This window comes from Chiloscyllium punctatum, chromosome 7 (genome assembly GCF_047496795.1).
Source record: "Chiloscyllium punctatum isolate Juve2018m chromosome 7, sChiPun1.3, whole genome shotgun sequence".
NCBI classification, from domain to species: domain Eukaryota; kingdom Metazoa; phylum Chordata; class Chondrichthyes; order Orectolobiformes; family Hemiscylliidae; genus Chiloscyllium; species Chiloscyllium punctatum.
Window position 1 is genome coordinate 100,465,149 of NC_092745.1, and position 22,283 is coordinate 100,487,431.

A 22,283-nucleotide genomic window follows, 5' to 3' on the forward strand; every position below is an offset into this window, starting at 1 on the left:
CCTTTATTCTGAGTTTCCTATTGTTATGGAAGGATACCTATTTTGTGTGATACTGGGAGAGTCTGCTGTTAGGCTTTGAACCTTGATTCTTTGTCATACCTATTTCGAATTGTGTGTCAGGCTGGCGATAATTTGCTTAAAAGCAAAGTCGGTATACCGTTAACACAAGATACCTTTATTCGTCCAGAAATATCTTTAATGGGGAGAAGCACTATTTCACTTGAATGATAGCCAGTTGGCACTGGGCTAAACCCAGGATATAAAGTAGTCTTGGTTGAAGCTTGATAGGGTAACATTTTCATGCCTAAGTTTCCTCACCAGAAATCTGGTTTTACATCAGGGGACCAGGGTCAATGCAGGGAAAATGTATGTTCTATGGACCTTTTTTCCCCACCTCTCTCGACCCACACTTCCATTCTTGTAGAACAAATGCATTTATGTCTTTTGTTCTCATATATTTTTGTTCTCTGTATCTTCATGTTTACACAAATGTAATGGGGAAAACATTGAATTTGCAGAACATTAAAGCCTGGATATGAGATAGTCGAAAACAGAACTACTCTCCATCAGGCTATTACCCGATAAAAGCATCAATACGAGATTTGTACATTTAGGCTACACAACAGCCTAGTGAATCAATGATATCTATTTCCTATCACCTACAACATATCACAGTTGTTGTTTTTTTGTAGGTTACCTGTTCTGGAATCAACATCACATGCTGGCGACGTTTCCCATCCTCATCATATCGTTTCAGTTGTACCTAGTCGATATCCACGGTGGTTTACCCTAGGACACCTTGAGTCTCAACAATGTGAGCTGGCCTCCACAATGTTAACAGCTGCCAAAGGTAGTCTTAGCACAAACAAAAATGAACTTTCATTGTCCATGTGGCTTACTGAATGGACTGTACTATTACATGATGAGGTAACAGTATGCAGCCATATTCCCAATTCAGAAAATTTCTATCTTGGTGGAGAGGGCACCAAGAGAAAGAAAGCGACTTGCTGATTTGTTGTGGAGGAATTCAACTGCAAACATTTATCTTCAGCATGTTGTATGGTGCTGGGAGAGAAAGGTACCTTTTTCGGGAGTGGAGAATCTATAAATGAAACAAAAGCTAATGTTATGGAATTGGGTTTAAGTTGAGCTGATTAAAAAAAAAGTTTGGGAACAAAATGCTGCTCAGTTTTAGATTGGAACAGTGGACATTTTTGGATTAAGTTGAGGAGATCAGAACTGTTGAACTCGGTGAATCTCAGGGCAGTAACTGTGAAGCATATTTATTTTTACATGTAAGGGGGATGATAAACATTAATATTTCCATAAGGAAAAATATTATATTTGGGGAAGAGATTTTATCTTCAATTGTGAACATTTTTACAACCCAATGTGGTTGTTTAATGGTAACATTGTTAAAATGCATTCTGCTTAGCGGAATATACAAAGTGTCAGTTTTAATTTCCCTGTCTGGACCAGAGAAAATTACTAGAACTCCTGAATTTCCCTACAATTTATTTTCTCAATTGTATAACTGCTGATAGTTGGGAGATGCTGAGAACCAGTTACCAGCAATGTGACTGAATGAGCCAGAAGCCATGCATCAGCTGGACTTTTTCTGGCTTATCTGTTTCATGTGTTTGTACTGGGATGGTGATGTGCAGATCAAACCATTAATACTACAGGAGAATACAGGACATGAACAATTTTGAAATGTTAAAACAATATCAAAGTTCTCCTAGTCAATAGGTAAAAGTGATCATCTAGGCTGCCTTCAAAATTAAATGCATTTTGCATGAATGATGACAATAGACTGTAGTCTGTTGGCTCTACAAATTAAACCTGTATTGAGCAGTCATTAAAATACAAGCTCAGCAGGAAGAGCATTTTAGTTGTTTGAATTCAGTTGGCTTGCATTGCTGAACACAGTAAATCCTGCAAGCCAGGTTGATTACTAATATCATTAATACTCATGGTGTAAATTCAAATACTTAAGAAGAAAGTGAGCACTTTTTAAAATATTTTTGTAAATACCGGTAATTAGGGAGTTGCTTTAGCTCAGTTGGCCAGATGGTTGGTTTGCAAAGCAGTGTGATGCCAATAGCGTGGGTTCAATTCCCATCACTGGCTGAGGTTACCGTGAAGGACTCTCCTTCTCAACCTCTTCCCTCACCTCAGGTATGATGGCCCCCAGGTTAAATCACCACCAGTCATCTCTCTCTAATATATGGTTTGGTAAGACTATGGTGACTTGATTTGACTGGTAATTAAAAGGTCAGGAAGTCACCAGGGGAGTTACAGCATATATTGTCAAAATACTTTTCCAAAAGCTTCTTGGCACAATATCATCATGTTGTTTGTTCTCCTTTCTTGAAGGTTTCTCAGTAGCCTAGATTAATAGCATTTACCTTGTTACAGACTAATGTCGAAGCTCCAAACTGTGAAATCAATAGGATCTAAATTACTCCTTCTGATTAATCGCAGGAGATATGCTACGGTTGCGAACTGTCCTGGAAGCTATTCGGAAGAACATTCACTCCTCCTCCCTCATATTCAAACTCGCCCAGGATGCATTTAAAATAGCAACACCAGCTGACATTCCACCAGATATTACACTTCTCAATGTGGCTCTGGAACTTGGGTTACAGGTAAGAGCAATGCATTTATTCCACTGAAGTAACCAAACCCAAACTATGCCAGACTTTTGTGGGGAAACACAGTCAGTGCCATCTTCTGCTAACAAGGAGAAAAATGTTCCAAGGCATGTATCAGGAAGCAATGGTACAGACCTGAAAATGAAGGTGGATAAATCACCCACAATGGATGGACTACACTTCATGGTTCTGGAGGAGATTGTGGGGACGTTGGTGGTGACCTTCCAGGAATCACTGGGGTAAGGGAGTTTCCAGAGGACTGGAAAATGGCTAATGTAACACCCCTGTTTAAGCAGAGAGGAGGGCAGAAGACAGGAAATTATAGGCCAGTTAGCCTGTCCTCAGTCATTGGTAACCATTGATATATTTGGGCAGCGGCTGATCCAGAGACAATACACGTGTAGTGTCTCCCATCTGCCCTCCTCCTTTAACCAAAAAAAAAGACTCTGTAGCTTGTTGATAAGGTAAAGTTTGTTCTATTTCTTTTTATATCATGCGATTGGTTAAAAATTTATATTTTTTCTCTTTTTTATTTGTCTATTATTTGTTTATTTGAAAAGGAGTATAGCAGAGAATTATTAGAAATTATTTAACTCATGCATTTATATAAAGTAATTAACTAAGTAGAGATGGCTGGGCAGGTGATGTTATGTAGCTGCACGATGTGGGAGCTGGCTGATCCCATTGTGAACAGCAGCGACCACATTTGCGGCAAGTGTTGGTTGCTGGAGGAACTCCGGAATCTGAGTTTCAAACACTGTGGCACATCCGGGAGGGGGAGAGTTACCTGGACACTTTGTTTCAGGAGGCAGTCACACCTGGTAGATTAAGTAATTCAAATTCAGTCAGTGATCAGGAACAACAGGGTGTGACTGTAAGTGAGACAGGGAGAGCGATCCTGAGTTCAGGAGTGGACGAGCCTCAGCTTTTGACCATATCCAACAAGTATGAGATGCTTGCTCCCTGTGTGGAATGAGGAAAAGGGCTGCGGACAGGATGAGCCAGCTGACCAAGGCACCGTGGTTCAGGAGGCCATTCAAGAGGGGGTAGCAAAAAGTTATTATAGGGGATTCTATAATTAGGGGGACAGATAGTATCCTTTGCAAACCAGATTGGGAGACCCGCATGGTGTTTTGCCTGCCTGGTGCCAGGGTGCAGGACAACTCTGACTGGCTTGAAAGAATATTGTTGCAGGAGGGGGAGGATCCAGTTGTTGTGGTCCACATTGGTACAAATAACATAGGCCAAGCTAGGAAGGAGGACCTGTTTGGGGATTGTCAAGCACTAGGACAAAATTAAGGAACAGGCCCGCGAGGGTCATAAACTCCAAATTACTGCCCGAACCACATGCCAATTGGCTTAGGGTTAAGAAAATTAGGGAAGTAAACGCGTGGCTAACGGAGTGTTGTGGGAAAGAGGGGTTCCATTTCATGGGGCATTGGCATTAGTTTTGGAATCGGGGTGATCTGTACCGATGGGATGGGCTCCACCTGAACCAATCTGGTCAAGCGAAAAGGATAAATAGGGCGGTCACTAGGACTTTAAACTAGTGAGTTGGGGGAAAGGGAAAGGGAAAACAACAGGAAGTATGATGGTGATAAAAAGTTAAGCAGCAGGTTAGTATGCGTGCAGGAGGGTTTAAGTTCAAGGAAGACTATGAAAGAAGTAAAAAAGAAGGATAACTCAGGTGATATTATTGGAGATTTTTGAAATCATGAGGGTAAGAAATCATAAGGCCACTTTACCTGAATGCTCGCAACATTCGTAACAAGATTGATGAGGTAACGGCACAAATTATGGTGAATTAATATGATTTAGTAGCCCTTATGGAGACATGGTTACAAGATGGTCACTACCGGGAGTAAAATATCCAGGATATTATTAGGGATGTTTGATAGGTGTAGTCTATAGGCCACCAAATAATAACATCACATTGGGGGCGAGCATAAACAAAGAAATAACAAATGCTTGTAAAAATGGTACGCCAATTATCATGGGGGATTTAATCAACATGATGATTGGTTGAACCAGCTTGGTCAGAGTAGCTTAGAGGAGGAGATTGTTGAGTGTATCCGTGATAGTTTTCTTGAACAGTATGTAATGGAACTGACAAGGGAGCAAGCTATCCTAGATCTGGTCCTGTGTACTGAGACAGGAATAATTAATGACTTCATAGTGAGCAATCCTTTTGGAAGGAGCGATCACAGTATGGTTGAGTTTAGAATACAGATGGAGAGTGTAAAGATAAAGTCCAGTAGCAGGGTCCTGTGCTTAAACAAGGGAGACTACAATACAATGAGGGAGGACTTGGCTAAAGTAGACTGGAAACAAAAATTTTATGGTGGGACAGTTGACAAGCAATGGAGGACTTCCAAAGAAATTTTTCAAAGTGTTCAGCAAAAGTATATACCAGTAAAAAGGAAGGACTGTAAGAAAAGGGGTAAAACTGCCTTGGATGTCTAAGGAAATAAGGGAGGCTATCAAATTGAAAGAGAAGGCATACACAGTGACCAAAAACAGCATGAAACTAGAAGATTTGGAAAACTTTAAAGGTCAACAGAAAGCCACAAAAAGAGCTATACAGAAAAGTAAGATAGAACGTGAGAAAAAATCCGGCACAGAATATAAAGACCGATAGCAAAAGTTTCTCTAAATATATAAAACAAAAAAAGAGTGGCTAAAGTAAACATTAGTCCTTTAGAGAATGAGAAGGGGGATTTAGTTATGGGATATGATGAATTGGCCAAGGCGTTGAACAGATATTTTGTATCAGTCTTCTCAGTGGAGGACACTAATAATATAATAACTGTCAAAGAGACGAAGGTAAGTGAGGACCTGGAAACAATCATTATTACGGAGGAGATAGTGTTGGACAAGCTAATGGAACTAAGGATAGACAAGTCTCCTGGCCCTGATGGAATGTATCCTGGGGTACTAAAAGAGATGGCGGGTGAAATAGCAAGTTCTTTGGGGGTAATTTTCCAAACGTCGCTGGACTCTGGGGCAGTTCCTGCAGATTGGAAAACAGTACATGTGACGCCACTGTTTAAAAAGGGAGGTAGACAAAAGATGGGAACTTGTAGACCAGTGAGCCTAACCTCTGTAGTGCAGAAGATGCTTGAGTCTATCATCAAGAAAGAAATAGCAAGGCATCTCGACAGAAATTGTCCCGTTAAGCAGCTGCAGCATGGGTTCAGGAAGGGTAGGTCATGCTTAACAAATCTTTTGGAATTCTATGAAGACATTATGAGCAAGGTGGACAATGGGAACCCAGTGGATGTAATGTACCTAGATTTCGAAAAGGCCTTGGACAAGGTGCTGCTGCATAAGATAAAGATGCATGGCATTACGAGTAAAGTATTAGCCTGGATAGATGATTGGTTGACTAACAGGAAGCAAAGAGTGGGGAAAAATGAGTGCTATTCTGGCTGGCGATCAGTGACTAGTGGTGTGCCTCAGGCAGTGGTGTTGGGACTGCAATTATTCACAATTTATATAGATGATTTGGAGTTGGGGGCCACAGGTAGTGTGTCAAAGTTTGCAGGTGACACTAAGATGAGTGGCAAAGCAAAGTGTTAAGAGGAACATAGATACTTTGAGTGAGTGGGCAAAGGTCTGCAGATGGAATACAATGTTAGTAAGTGTGAAACCATCGATTTTTGGTAGGAGTAACAGTAAAAAGAATTATTACTTGAATGGTGAAATGTTGCAGCATGCAATCTGGGCTATATAAAGCTCTGGTTAGGCTGCATTTGAAATATTGTGAGCAGTTTTGGGTCCCGTACCTAAGGAAGGATGTGCTGGCCTTAAGGTTGACAGGAGGTTCATGGGAATGATTCTGGGAATGAAGGGCTTGTCATATGAGGAGTGGTTGAGGACTCTGGGTCTATACTTAATGAAGTTTAGAAGGATGAGGGGAGATCTTATTGAAACAGAATACTGAAAGGGTGCATAGAGTGGACATGGAGAAGATGTTTTCACCAGTAGGAGAGATTAGAAGCAGAGGGCACAGCCTCAGAGTGAAGGGACCACCTTTTAGAAACGAGATGAAGAACAATTTCTTTATTCAGAGAATGGTGAAACTGTGGAACCCATTGCTGCAGAAGACTGTGGAGGCCAATCGAATAAGACTGAGATCCAGTCTTGATTAGTCAGAGGATCAAGGGTTATGAGGAGAAGGCAGGAGAATGGGGTTGAGAAAGGTATCAGCCATGATTGAATGGTGAAGCAGACTTGATTGGACAAATGACCTAATTGTGTTCCTATATCTTATGGCCTACTTTATGAAAATTGATTGCTTCTTCTGGTCGAGTATTCTGAAAGATCTGGTGAGAAGCTTGAAACAGAAGGTAACTGTTGTGAAAGGGGGAATCTAAGGGCACTTTTCCATTGAAAAGAAAAGCTTTAGCAGAACTACAATATGTATCACTTTGCACCAAAAGCCCATTTAGTGGCTTGCATGAGTCAGGAACAATGAGAGAGTGTTGATTTGAAGCATCAGAAGTCTGACTGATTGGCATTTATCTGAATAGTGAAATGGAAAGTGGATCTGCCGAGGTGAAACTAATGAACCCAGGAATGAGGCGTCAGGTGATAAGATATCCAGTAATTGTATGAGATACATTAAGAGGGTGGAGACACTGTGTGCTTTTGAGCTGTAACACCAACATGTAATCTTTCAAGAACAAAGTTCTGGAGAAACACAGCAGATCTGGCAGTATCAGTTGAGAAAAAAAGGATTAATGTTTTTAGTCCAGTGACCCTCCTCAGAATTGAATATAGCTGGGAAAAGGTGGTATTTGTGCTGATGATGGGATGCCGACAGTAAATAGTGCATGTAGATGGATCCAAGAGAGAGAAGAAAGACAGTAGGCAAACAAAGAAATAGCTGATGATTACGTGAGAGAGGGAGAGAGAGAGACAGAGATAAATGCTATTAAGGGCATTAATGAGAAACGTACATTTAAAAAATGGCTCATCTGTGTATGGAGCAATCTAAATAATGCAGCGTGTGGGTCAAAGATCACCGTCACAGAGGCGTATGATCACATTCTGAAATTGTTAAACTTAAATGTTGAATGCTGAAAGCTGTATGGTGCCTGGATTGATAAGGTGCTGTTCCTCCAGCTTGCATTGAACCACACTGGAGCAATATAGCAGGCCTGAGACAGAAATGTTGGTATGGGAACACAATGGTGTAATGAAGTGGCAAGCAACTGAGAACTCAGGGACATTTTTATAGACTTTGCATAGGTGTTTGGCAAAATGGTTACAGTTTATGTTCCCTAGTGTAGAGGAGACTACTTTATGAACATCAAATACAGTGGACTAAATTGAATGAAGTGTATGTAAATTGATACTTCACCTGGGAGGTATTGAATTGAATTGAATTAAATTGAATTTATTGTCACATGCACAGTGAAAAGCTTTGTCAAAGCCTTGGATAATGAAGAGAGAAGATGTAAATGGGCAAGTGTTGCACCTTCTGTGATTGCATGGGAAGGTGTTATGGAGGTGTGGGGAGATGTTGAGAGTGGACAGTATGGTCCCTGCAGAAGGCTGACAAGGGAAGAGAGAGGAATGTCTGTCTGGCAGTGGTATCCTGGTGGAGGTGGTGGAAATTGCATCTTAAGATCCTGTGGATGTGGATGCTAGTGGGATAGAAGGTGAGGACCTGGAGTCCCTATCATTGTGTGGGAGGGAAGAGAACAAGTGAGAGCCAAACTGTGGGAAATCTGACAGACACAACTAAAGACCCTCAATTGAGGACAAATGTGGACATTTCTAAGACTCTCCTCCCACCACCAACATGGTATATTCAGAATATATGTGACAGAGACAGAGAAACTGGGAGAATGGGATAGAGTCCTTGCAGGAAGCAGGGTGTAAGGCTGGATGTTCAAAGGAATTGTGGGAGTCAGTAGGTTTGTAATGGTTATTGGTGGCCAGTTTATCGCCAGAAATGGAAACAGAAATATCAAAGAAGTGAAGTGAGGAGTCAGAGATGGACCAGGTGAAGGTGAGAGCAGGGAGCAAAATTGATAAATCTTCCAATTCCGCTCAAGAGAGAGGGAAGCAGCGTGAATCATGTTATGAATGTACCAGAGAGAGATTTATGTGGAGGAACCTGTTAGGACTGGAACAAGAAATGTTCCACGGGACCCACAGAGAAAACGGGCATAACTGGAGCCCATGTGGGTACCCATGGCCAAACCTACTCTATTTCCTTACCCTCACCATCTGTCACCAGCCTAAATACCAACCTTTCCCAGTTATCATCAGTTCTGATGAAGGGCCACTGGACTCAAAACATTTATTCTGTTTTTCTCTCAATAAGTGCTGCCAGACCTGATGTGTTTTTCCTGCACTCTGTTTTTATGTCAGGTTTTCAGCATCCACAGTTACTTGTGTTTATGTAATCTTTCAATTTTGTTTAGTTGGAATATGAGATGCATTCGTGGTGGCTCCAGAAGATTGCAACCATCATGCACAATTTTTAAAAAAGAAGAAAATCAGTAAGGGAACATAGTGGAGCTAATTGGCTGTACCTCAAAGTACTAAGTGGTTTGATAAGGGGCGATTTTCTGAATGATGAATTTTCTGAATGATGAACAGATACGACGTGTCCTTGATATGTATGTACCTATCAGGCAGGAAAGAGATGGTCGTGTGAGGGAACCTTGGTTGACGAGGGAGGTTGAATGTCTTGTAAGGAGGAAGAAGGAGGCTTACATAAGGTTTAGGAAACAAGGTTCAGACAGAGCATTGGAGGGATACAGGATAGGCAGGAGGGAACTGAAGAAAGGGCTTAGGAGAGCTAAGAGAGGGCATGAAAAATCTTTGGCGGGTAGGATCAAGGATAACCCCAAGGCCTTTTATGCGTATGTGAGAAACATGAGAATGACGAGAACGAGGATAGGTCTAATCAAGGACAGTAGTGGGAGACTGTATGTTGAGTCAGAAGAGACAGGAGAGGTCTTGAATGAGTACTTTTCTTCAGTATTATCAAATGAGAGGGACCGTATTGTTGAAGAGGAGAGTATGAAATGGACTGGTAAGCTAGAGGAGATACTTGTTAGGAAGGAAGATGTGTTGGGCATTTTGAAAAACTTGAGGATAGACAAGTCCTCCGGGCCTGACGGGATATATCCTAGGATTATGTGGGAAGCAAGAGAGGGAATTGCAGAACCGTTGGCAATGATCTTTTCGTCTTCACTGTCAATAGGGGTGGTGCCAGGGGACTGGAGAGTGGCAAATGTTGTGTCCCTATTCAAAAAAGGGAATAGGGATAACCCCGGGAATTACAGGCCAGTTAGTCTTACTTCAGTGGTAGGCAAAGTAATGGAAAGGGTACTGAGGGATAGGATTTATGAGTATCTGGAAAGACACTGCTTGATTAGGGACAGCCAGCACGGATTTGTGAGGGGTAGGTCTTGCCTTACAAGTCTTATTGAATTTTTTGAGGAGGTGACCAAGCATGTGGATAAGGGTAGAGCAGTGGATGTGGTGTACATGGATTTTAGTAAGGCATTTGATAAGGTTCCCCATGGTAGGCTTATGCGGAAAGTCAGGAGGCATGGGATAGTGGGAAGTTTGGCCAGTTGGATAGAGAACTGGCTAACCGGTCGAAGTCAGAGAGTGGTGGTAGATATTAAATATTCAGCCTGGAGCCCAGTTACAAGTGGAGTTCCGCAGGGATCAGTTCTGAGTTCTCTGCTGTTTATAATTTTTATTAATGACTTGGAAGAGGGAGTCGAAGGGTGGGTCAGTAATTTGCAGACGATACGAAGATTGGTGGAGTTGTGGATAGTGAGGAGGGCTGTTGTTGGCTGCAAAGGGACTTAGATATGATGCAGAGCTGGGCTGAAGAGTGGCAGATGGAGTTCAACCCTGTCAAGTGTGAGGTTGTCCATTTTGGAAGGACAAATAAGAATGCGGAATACAGGGTTAACAGTAGGGTTCTTAGTAAGGTGGAGGAGCAGAGGGATCTTGGGGTCTATGTTCATAGATCTTTGAAAGTTGCCACTCAGGTGGATAGAGCTTGTAAGAAGGCCTATGGTGTATTAGCGTTCATTAGCAGAGGGATTGAATTCAAGAGTCGTGAGGTGATGTTGTAGCTGTATAGGACCTTGGTAAGGCCACATTTGGAGTACTGTGTGCAGTTCTGGTCGCCTCATTTTAGGAAAGATGTGGAAGCTTTGGAGAGGGTGCAGAGGAGATTTACCAGGATGTTGCCTGGAATGGAGAATAGGTTGGATGAGGATAGGTTGAGAGTGCTAGGCCTTTTCTCATTGGAATGGCGAAGGATGAGGGGTGACTTGATCGAGGTTTATAAGATGATCAGGGGAATAGATAGAGTAGACAGTCAGAAACTTTTTCCCCGGGTACAACAGTGTTACAAGGGGACATAAATTTAAGGTGAAGGGTAAAAGGTATAGGGGGGATGTCAGGGGTAGGTTCTTTACCCAGAGAGTGGTGGGGGCATGTGGGAATGGCAGAGTCAGAATCATTGGTGACCTTTAAGTGGCAATTGGATAGGTACATGGATAGGTGCTTAAGCTAGGACAAACGTTCGGCACAACATCATGGGCCGAAGGGCCTGTTCTGTGCTGTATTGTTCTATGTTCTATGTTCCTTATGATGTTCTTGGCTCTTAACCTCATTACAGCCTTTGTCCAAACATGGACAAAAGTACTGAACTCGAGGTGACATGAAAGATATTGTTGATTAATGCCCTTGACATTAAAGCATCACTTGAGTGACTGGCATCAAGGAACCGAGTAAAACTGAAGTCAGTGGAAACTGGGGAGAAACTATCCACCGATTGGAGTCAGACTCAGCACAAACAAAATAATTCTGGTTTTCAAGGTCAATCATCAGTACCAGGGCATCAGCAGTAAAGTTCTTCAGGGTCATGTGTATGGCACAACCATATTCAGCTGCTTCATCAATTACCTTCCTTTCATTATAAGGTCAGAAGTAGGAATGTTCATGGATGATTGTAAAATGTTCAGCAACATGCATGATTCTTCCAATACTGAAGCAGTCCACATCAATGTGCACTGGATTACATTTAGACCTGGGCTAAGTGGTAAACAATGAGCATCCCCAACAAGAGAGAAGCTAATTATCATCATTTGACATTTGATAGCATTACCATCACTGAATACTCAACTATCGACATCCTGGGGGTTATCATTAACAGGAATTGAATAAGACTCACCGTATAAATTCTGTGGCTATAAAGGCAGGTCAGAGGCGAGAAATTCAGCAGCAGCAGACAACTCAATTGCTGACTCTGCTGCCTACTGAAGACCAGGCGTGCAGGAATTAAGTCGGATGACCCAGACCTTTACAGGAATTCCAGATATGATCTCCACGAGGCCATTAAAGATACCAAGAGACAGTACTAAACCAAGTTCGAGACCCAGTCCAGCCACCGCCCGTGGCAAGTCCTACACAACACAAAATTGAGTTGAGCTAAATAGACATCCCTCCCTGATGCTTTCTGTGCTTGGTTCAAGCAGAATGCCAGTGACGTGGTGTCACCTGCCCTGACAGCCCAGTCACACCTGTTCCCTCTGTCACTGCTATCGGATCGGTCTTCTTGAGAGTAAGTCCAAGGAAAGTGACTGGCCTAGTCAGAGTCCCCAACTGTAAAACGAGATTCTGTGCAATCCAGCTGACAGAAATATTTGCTGACATTGTTAACCTCTCCTTGCTAAACTCTAAAGTCCCTGCATGCTTCAAGAAGATCACCATCATCCCAGTACCAAAGAAAACATATGCAATGTGCCTCAACCACTACCACCTAGTGGTTTTGACCTCCGTAATCATGAAGTGCTTCAAGAAGCTGGTCATGGCCCACATCCGGTCTAGTGTCCCAGCCTACCCCATTCCCCTATAAATTGCCTACCAGTGAAACAGGACCACAGGGGTTGCCATTTCCCTAGCTGTACACTCATCCCTGGAACATCTGGATAACAATGATACCCATGTCAGGCACCTACTTATTGACTACAGTTCCACCTTCAAAACTATAATCCCCTCCAGACTAATCTCGAAACTCCGAGACCGATGTTTCAGCCTCCACCCTCTGCTACTAGATCCTCAGCTTCCTTACCCACAGACCACAATCAGTGAAGACAGACAACAGTATTTCCTCCATGATCATTCTCAACACTGGTGCCCCGCAAGGATTTGTACTCAGCCCTTTACTGTTATTCCCTGTGTGAATGCCATCTGCAAGATTGCTGGTGACACCACTCTCGAAGGCCAGATATCAAACAATGATGAGTCAGAATACAGGAAGGAGGTAGAAGGCTTGGTATCATGGTGCAATGATGACAATCTCTCCCTTAATATCAGCAAAAACTAAAGTACTGATCATTGACTTCAGGAAGAAAGGAGGAGGACGTGCTTCTATCCACATCAACAGAGTGGAGATGAAGAGGGTCAAGAGCATCAAGTTCCTAGGAGTGACAATAACCAACAACCTGTCCTGGACCTCTCACATAGATGTGATGGTCAAGAAGGCACAACACCTCTTCTTCCTCAGGAGACTTCGGACATGTCCATTAGGATCCTCACCAACATTTACGGATGCACCATAGAAAGCATTCTATCTGAGTGTATAATGGCTTGGTAGCAACTGCTTTGCCCAGCACTGTAAGAAACTACAGAAAGTTGTGTGTACAGCCCAGTCTATCACAGAAGCCAACCTCCCACCCATGGACTCCATCCACACTTCTCAATGCAGCAGAAAGGCTGCCAACATCATCAAAAACCCCTCCCACCTTGGTAATACACTCTTCCAACCTCTTCCATCTGACTGAAGTTACAGAAGCTTGAACACATGCACCAACAGGTTCAAGAACAGCTTCTTCCCTGCTGTTATTAGACTGCTGAATGGACCTCTCTAATTTCAAATCTAATGTTGATCTTGCTTTTGTCTACCTCCTGTGCAGCCGTAACCTTGTATGCCCCACTCTGCCTAAACACCCTATGGTCGGTATGTCCTTGCAAGTTATGATCTGCCTGTATTGCTCATAAAACAAAACTTTTCACTGTACATAGGTACATGTGACAAAAATTAATTACATCAAATCAAATCCCAAAGCCTGCTCACTATCTTCAAAACACAAGTCAGGAAATGTGGTGGAATACTCTACATGTGCATGGATGAGTGTAGTTCCAAAAACACTTGAGGCTCAACAGCATTCAAGGTAAAGCAGCCAACTTGAGTGGCATCCTAGTCACCATTTCAATATTCTCTCCTGCCATTGCTGATGTACAATGGCAGCAATGTGTACTATTTACAAGATGCACTGCAGCAACTCATCTAAGCTGACGAGCAGAGGGGGTGGGTTGGTCTTGTTGGTAAGGGAGGATATTCAGTCCCTTGCGCAGGGGGACCTAAAGTCAGGGGATGTAGAGTCAGTGTGGATAGAGCTGCAAAATACTAAGGGTAAAAAGACCCTCTTGGGAGTCATCTACAGGCCCCCAAACAGTAGTCTGGATGTCGGATGTCAGTTGAATCAGGAGCTGAAATTGGCCTGTCGCAAAGATGTTACTACAGTTGTTATGGGGGATTTTAACATGCAGGTAGACTGGGAGAATCAGGATGGTATTGGACCTCAAGAAAGAGACTTTGTGGAGTGCCTCAGAGATGGATTCTTAGAGCAGCTGGTGCTGGAGCCGACCAGGGAGAAGGCAAATCTGGATCTGATATTGTGTAACGAACCAGAATTGGTCAGAGACCTCGAAGTGAAGGAGCCATTGGGAAGTAGTGACCATAATACATTAAGCTTCAATCTGCAATTTGAGAGGGAGAGGGTACAGTCGGAAGTGACGGTACTTCTGTTGAATAAAGGGAACTATGGAGCTATGAGGGAGGAGCTGGCCAAAGTTCAATGGTGCAATACCTTAGCAGGGATGACCGTGGAGGAACAATGGCGGATATTTCTGTGTATAATGCAGAAGTTGCAGGATCAGTTCATTCCTAAAAGGAAGAAAGATCCCAGGAGGAGGCATGGGCGGCCGTGGCTGACGAGGGAAGTTAAGAAACATATAAAGTTAAAAGAGAAAAGGTATAACATAGCAAAGATAAGTGGGAAAACTGAGGACTGGGAAGCTTTTAAAGAGCAACAGAGGATTACTAAGAAGGAAATACACAGAGGAAAAATTAGGTACGAAGGTAAACTGGCCAATAGTATAAAGGAGGATAGTAAAAGTTTTTTTAGGTATGTGCAAGGCAAAAAAATGGTTAGGACTAAAATTTGGCCCTTGAAGACAGAAACAAGGGAATATATTACGGGGAACAAAGAAATGGCAGAAGAATTAAATGGGTACTTCAGATCTGTGTTCACTGGGGAAGACACAAGCAATCTCCCTGAGGTAACAGTGGCTGAAGGACCCGGACTTTAAGAAATTTATATTTTCCAGGATTTGGTGTTGGAGAGACTGTTAGGTCTGAAGGTTGATAAGTCTCCAGGGCCTGATGGTCTACATCCCAGGATACTGAAGGAGGTGGCTCGGGAAATCGTGGATGCGTTGGTGATTATTTTCCAGAGTTCGATAGATTCGGGGTCGGTTCCTGAGGATTGGAGGGTGGCTAATGTTATACCACATTTTAAGAAAGGTGGGAGAGAGAAAGCAGGAAATTATAGACCAGTTAGTCTGACCTCAGTGGTGGAAAAGATGCTGGAGTCTATTATGAAGGATGAAATTATGGCACATCTGGATAGTAGTAACAGTATAGGACAGAGTCAGCATAGATTTATGAAGGGGAAATCATGGATTTCCCCTTCATTAATCTTCTGGAATTTTTTGAGGATGTAACTCTGAAAATGGATGAGGGGGATCCAGTAGATGCAGTGTACCTGGACTTTCAGAAAGCTTTTGATAAAGTCCCACACAGGAGGTTAGTGAGTAAATTTAGGGTGCATGGTATTGGGGGCATAGTACTAGATTGGATTGAAAATTGGTTGGCTGATAGGAAACAAAGGGTAGTGATAAACGGCTCCATTTCAGAATGGCAGGCAGTGACCAGTGGGGTACCGCAGGGATTCGTGCTGGGACCGCAGCTTTTTACAATATATATTAATGATATAGAAGATGGTATTAGTAATAACATTATCAAATTTGCTGATGATACTAAGCTGGGTGGCAGGGTGAAATGTGAGGAGGATGTTAGGAGATTACATGGTGACCTGGACAAGTTAGGTGAGTGGGCAGATGCTTGGCAGATGCAGTTTAATGTGGATAAATGTATGGTTATCCACTTTGGTGGCAAGAACAGGAAGGCAGATTACTACCTCAATGGAATCAATTTAGGTAAAGGGGCAGTACAGAGAGATGTGGGTGTTCTTGTACACCAGTTAATGAAGGCAAGCATGCAGGTACAGCAGGTAGTGAAGAAGGCTAATAGCATGCTGGCCTTCATAACAAGAGGAATTGAGTATAGAAGCAAAGAGGTGCTTCTGCAGCTGTTCAGGCCCCTGGTGAGACCATACCTGGAGTACTGTGTGCAGTTCTGGTCTCCAAATTTGAGGAAAGACATTCTGGCTATTGAGAGAGTGCAGCGTAGGTTCACAAGGTCAATTCCTGGAATGACGGGATTACCTTACACTGAAAGACTGAAGCGACCGGGCTTGTATACCCTTGAGTTTAGAAGACTGAGAGGGGATCTGATTGAGACATATAAGATAATGAAAGGATTGGACACTCTGGCAGCAGGAAACATGTTTCCGCTGATGGGTGAGTGCCGAACCAGAGGACACATCATAAAAATACGGGGTAGACCATTTGGGACAGAGATGAGGAGAAACTTCTTCACCCAGAGAGTGGTGGCTGTGTGGAATGCTCTGCCCCAGAGGGCAGTGGGGGCCCAGTCTCTGGATTCATTTAAGAAAGAGTTGGATAGAGCTCTCAAAGATAGGGGAATCAAGGGTTATGGAGATAAGGCAGGAAGAGGATACTGATTAGGAATGATCAGCCATGATCATATTGAATGGCGGTGCAGGCTCGATGGGCTGAATGGCCTACTCCTGCACCTATTGTCCATTGTCATAAATCTGAAACTTCTGCCATGTAGAAGGACGAAAGCAGCAGATACCTGGGAACACCATCATCTGCAATGGTTCAAAGTTCTGGATAAATAATAACACTTCCTTATTAACATGGTGGCTGTACCAACACAAGAGAAACTGCAGTAGATTCTGCAGAAGGTGGCTCCCCACCACTTTCTGGGGCAGTGGGAATGAGCAAGCTGTTTTCTCCATCTTCTGCATAATAAGTATGGAAACTAAATGGAGTTAATGACCAACTCATTGGGTATCTTTCAGTGGCTTTTACATTCCATTTGTTGCATAACAAAAAAATGACAGTGTTAATAAGATATTTTAATAGATTATGTCAAGAGAAAAAAGGACTAATACTTGCCCTTCGGAAAATAAAAGCATAGATTAGTTTAATCTATGATCTTCAATCCAGCTGGTACAATCTTCCAACACTCACTCACTAAGTTTAATTGTAATATGGTTCAGCAGGTCAGACACCAGAAGTCTGTAAACACTGGAGAACTGTGTTCTGGCATGAACTGGTGAATTGAGGGAGAGGGGAAAAAAAATAACAAAAAATTGAAAATGCAAACACTGTTCATAAAGCAGTAATTTCTGCATTATTCAAAATAGCCTTAATGTACCTTTGTATTAAATGAAGTATATGATCAATACATTATCCTATAATTAACAGTCCACATTCCGTAGCTCTCCCAATGATATCGGACAATTGTTATCTCTTCTCTTCATGAAGATGATGGATAATCAGAGCTGATTGCAAACAATGTTTTTCTCCCCTCATTTCGCCAGTGCTGGAAGATTTGAGGGGGGTGGTTAAACTCTGTCCTCAGATACCATACTAGAGTGTTGAAGATGTGATGCATGTTTCTGCCTCTAATCTAGTGCTGAGAACAATGCTTGGGATTGGAGTTGCTGGGAAAGAACTGAAAGAGGAATGATCTAATTCATCTGGTTTCCATGCAGGTGATGCGCATGACTTTGTCAACCCTGAATTGGAGGCGCAGGGAAATGGTGCGATGGTTGGTGACCTGTGCTACAGAAGTTGGTATGCAACTAAAATCATTACAATAAATATTTCAAAACTTGTCTTAAAATGCTTTGTCAAATTATATTCACTTTATTTCAGAGTAGTCCAGATTTCTGAAGAAGTACGAGAAATTGCAGTAAAGATTTACGAGGATGTTGCCAGAGTTGGAGGATTGGAGCTATAGGGAGAGGTTGAATAGGCTAGGGCTGTTTTCTCTGGAGCCTCGAAGGCTGAGGGGTGACCTTGTCGAGGTTTACAAAATTATGAGGGGTCTGGATAGGATAAATAGACAAGGTCTTTTCGCTGGAGTGGGAGAGTCCAGAACTAGAGGACATAGGTTTAGGGTGAGAGGAGAAAGATATAAAAGAGATACAAGGGGCAATGTTTTCTCACAGAGGGTGGTACGTGTATGGAATGAGCTACCAGAGGAAGTGGTGGAGGATGGTACAATTGCAACATTTAAAAGGCATCTGGATGGGTATATGAATAGGAAGGGTTTGGAGGGATATGGGCCAGGTGTTGGCAGGAGGGACTAGATTGGGTTGGGATATCTGTTCGGCATTGATGGGTTGGACCGAAGGGTCTGTTTCTGTGTTGTACATCTCTATGACTCTATGACATTCAGCTAATTCTGTTTGTTTCTTAATTGATAAATTTGTTAATCAATTCATGATAATTCCTGGTTGATGTATGTTCACAAGAAAAACATTCCCATGCTTTATTGCCAAAGTACTGCCAAAGTAACTACTTTGAAACTGTGAATTCAGCTTTCTTATTTCAGTCAAGTTTCAGAAGCTCCACTCAGCCAATGTTTCCCTTTGTCCATAGTTAACCATTGTTGCCAGAACTCACTGTCTAATATAAGGAATGTGAAAAGTAGAAAATTCATAGGAACATTATTATAAATTTTTTAAAAGGGCCAGTAAATTTAAGTTGTTTTGCCAGGCCATTAATTGTTCTATGACACCGAAATTTTGCAAAGTATCTATCCCATTATTCTGATTATTAAATAAATTGGTATAATTATCGAGGTCTCTGTTATCATTGGCAGGTTTAATGATTAAAATAGATTTCTAACAGCAAAGCAAGTAGAACTCCCCTTTCCTTCAACTGCCAACTCCAGAATGATATTTTGCTATAGCAGTATTATAATTCTTCCCAAATGCTGTTCCATGATTTATTTACCAGAAAGCAAGAGAATACCACAAAATGAACACCAGCAGACAGTTGCTAACTAGCAATTTTAAAACAAAACAGAATATGAATGGACAACAGAGGAGAAAATGGAACATATAAATGTAATCAATATTAATAAAATTCTTAAACAATTGGCTGCAATCAGCCATATCTCTACATCTTTTAATTATAGTCATACCATCCTTCTTTAATGTGTTTTTCTTATTATTAAGGTACAATAAGATATGAGCTTGTATGTGGCTTCAGATTAATCTAGTTAAGGAAGTGGGGGGAGCAAGATTCTTGTCCATACATTCTATAAAACCCCTCAAAAAATCTGGCATAGCTCACTTACATGTTGTCCTTCCATTTTCCCCTCCTCTTTTCCTTGTAGGTGTGCGAGCTTTGGTCAGCATCCTGCAGAGCTGGTACACCCTCTTCACTCCAACTGAAGCAACTAGTATTGTGGCAGCCACAGTCACATCACACAACACCATTCTTCGACTCAACCTGGACTATACACAACGGGAGGAGTTGGCAAGCTGTGCACGGACCCTTGCTCTCCAGTGTGCCATGAAAGACCCCCAGAACTGTGCACTGTCCGCATTAACGCTGTGTGAAAAAGACCATATTGCCTTTGAGACAGCCTACCAAATTGTTATTGATGCAGCTTCTACGGGTATGACCTATTCCCAGTTGTTTACCATAGCTCGGTATATGGAGCACAGAGGGTACCCGTTGCGGGCCTTCAAACTTGCAAGCCTCGCCATGACACACCTCAATTTAGCCTACAACCAGGACACCCACCCCGCTATTAATGACGTTCTTTGGGCCTGTGCGTTGAGTCATTCCTTGGGAAAAAATGAACTGGCTGCCATTATCCCACTGGTTGTTAAGAGTGTACAGTGTGCCACAGTGTTATCAGACATCTTGCGCAGGTGCACGATGACAGCCCCTGGACTGGCAGGCATCCCTGGGCGGCGAAACTCTGGGAAATTAATGTCGACAGACAAAGCCCCGCTCCGCCAGCTGCTGGATGCCACGATTGGTGCTTACATCAACACCACTCACTCTCGTTTAACACACATCAGCCCTCGCCATTATGGGGAGTTTATTGAATTTCTTAGTAAAGCCAGAGAGACGTTTCTGATGGCACAGGATGGACATATACAATTTGCGCAGTTCATAGATAATCTAAAACAGATTTATAAGGGAAAGAAAAAACTAATGATGCTTGTCCGAGAACGCTTTGGCTGATGCACTATTTATAAACTTTTGTTGGGTTTTTTTTGTTCAACTGTGATCTTGTCTCATAGGAGTGGTACTCAGTGTCTTGGCACAACCAGTGGAGCCAGTCAGCATCTATTCAAGCATTAATCAATTTATACATCGTTCAATGATTTCAGTAGTCACAAAAATAATTGTTCTCGCACATAAAACTCAAGGATTATGGAAAACAAAGTTATACAAAGTATCTTACACTTTATTGGTGGACCCATTATACCAAATTCTGTTTCACAAGAAAAATACCTCTATCTCTCACTTCTTTCTCTCTCTGTCTTTCTGATTATCTCCGACTTGCTGTCTCCCATAGTCAGCTTTAATCTCCATACGTTGCCAGGTTTCAAAGCAAAAGAAAGAGTACGCATTTTTAAAAAATGTACAAGCAAAGCAACACTAAACCTCACGCACCACCAAAACAGTTTAGTGAGATGGCTTACTCACATGCGACCATATGCCATGTGTTTTTGTGTGTGTGAAGGTACTTAAAGAAGAGACCATTCTCAGGGATGCTAAAACAAAAGTAGCAAAAGCATTTATTGAAAACTGTAAATATTATATTATATGTGTCAATTATTGAAAGAATTGTAAAGTATATTAATTTATAATTAATATTCTATGTCATTAATGGGATACTTGAAATTCACTGTGGGCTGGAAATGTTTTAACAGGAGGGAGACTGCAGAGCACATTTCTCAGGTTACCCCAACCCCCACGCATTGTGTGTTTGTATGCGAACGAGTGAAGGAGTTGGCATCACTATGCAGAGCTACTTGCATACTGTCCCCTGGGTCTGAAGTAGTTCCCATGGGTGAATTGGGGTTAATTTTTTTTAATGAGTTTTATTTTTAAGTGTGGATAGATGGGTACAGATGGTTGGAAAAAATTGGTTTTGGTACTTTCTGAAAGTACACACTGGTATTAATTAACCTGCCTCTTGTACCTCTATCGGGACAGTATTTTGTGGTTCGAACAATTATTTTAAAAAAAAGAAACGTTGCAGGTGTCTGAAGTGAATGAGCTGATGGCACTCAGCTTCCTTTGTTAGATCTTGTCTGTGCAACCTCTTGTCATCAAAAGAAGTCATATTTCTTATTAACACCTCCACCATGTTCCTAAACCACAGATTAAATAATTAATTAAAACATTATTTAAAAGAAGTGTTTCAACTTACAAAACTGTTGCCTTTCCAATGTCATTCATTCAAGAAAGATTTTTTTTCTCTTCTGTTACGTTCCAGCGTCCAATGTTTTAATTTTTACAGATAGCTGCTTTCTGTGAACGGTTTTGGGAAAAAAAAATGTAAATCTTGTTGGTCCAGTTGCATTGCAAAAAGAAAACTTCTTTTGAATGTCTTTGTGTTAACTGTACCAGTGTCCGTTTGTCATAGTTTTAGGGGAAAAAATGCGCTGATAGAGAACGTTGACTAGATGTACCTACTGTCGAGATATGAAAAAAAGTGTTTAGTAAATGTCGCCTCTCTCTGCGCTACTGAAAGCTTAATTCAGTATTTGTTGCCACAAAAGTATCTACTTTCATCAACAGTTCATTTTTTGTGTAACCTCTTGATCTGATGTTTAAAAAAGACAAAAAAATACAAAATTTAATACTATTTATGTAATGCTACTATCATTTTATATAACTGTGTCAAAAATTTCAGTGCTTTTTTAATGAATAAAGTGTGGAACACAACTACAATTCTAACCTTTCTTGGTGTCTTTGTCTGGGGATTATTTAACTGCACAGTAACAGATTAAAAGTTTTATTTCCCCTGCTCCTGAACTCCACTGTTTTGGATATACAATTTGTCTTCAGTGGAGAAGAGTCAGCTAGCTTAGCATTGACCTGAAATGTTAATGTTGTTTCTCTCTCCACAGATGCTGTCTGACCTGCTGAGTAATTTTCAGCATTTCTGTTTTTATTTCAGATTTCCAATATCTGTAATTTGCCCTTGTATCAACACAAAATGTTACAGCCAGCACAATTGCACTCAAGAGGCAAATTAATGGCCTGTATGGACTGAAGATCTAGGTAGAGAAATGAGAGGTGAGCTGATTGAAACAT

The 22,283-nt window shown here is 41.8% G+C and overlaps 1 protein-coding gene across 2 annotated transcripts in view; it reads left to right on the plus strand.

Annotated features, from left to right (window-relative positions):
• Nucleotides 1–21,893, plus strand: part of zswim5 (zinc finger, SWIM-type containing 5) — a 263,471-nt gene extending 241,578 nt beyond the window's left edge. For both annotated transcript variants that reach the window (XM_072574431.1, XM_072574430.1), the window contains 4 exons: nucleotides 693–850; nucleotides 2,485–2,648; nucleotides 17,699–17,780; nucleotides 19,333–21,893. In XM_072574431.1, the coding sequence (XP_072430532.1) occupies nucleotides 693–850; nucleotides 2,485–2,648; nucleotides 17,699–17,780; nucleotides 19,333–20,195 (1,267 nt within the window). In that variant the 3' untranslated portion in view covers nucleotides 20,196–21,893. The remainder of the gene's footprint in view (nucleotides 1–692; nucleotides 851–2,484; nucleotides 2,649–17,698; nucleotides 17,781–19,332) is intronic.
• Nucleotides 21,894–22,283: the final 390 nt, after the last annotated feature.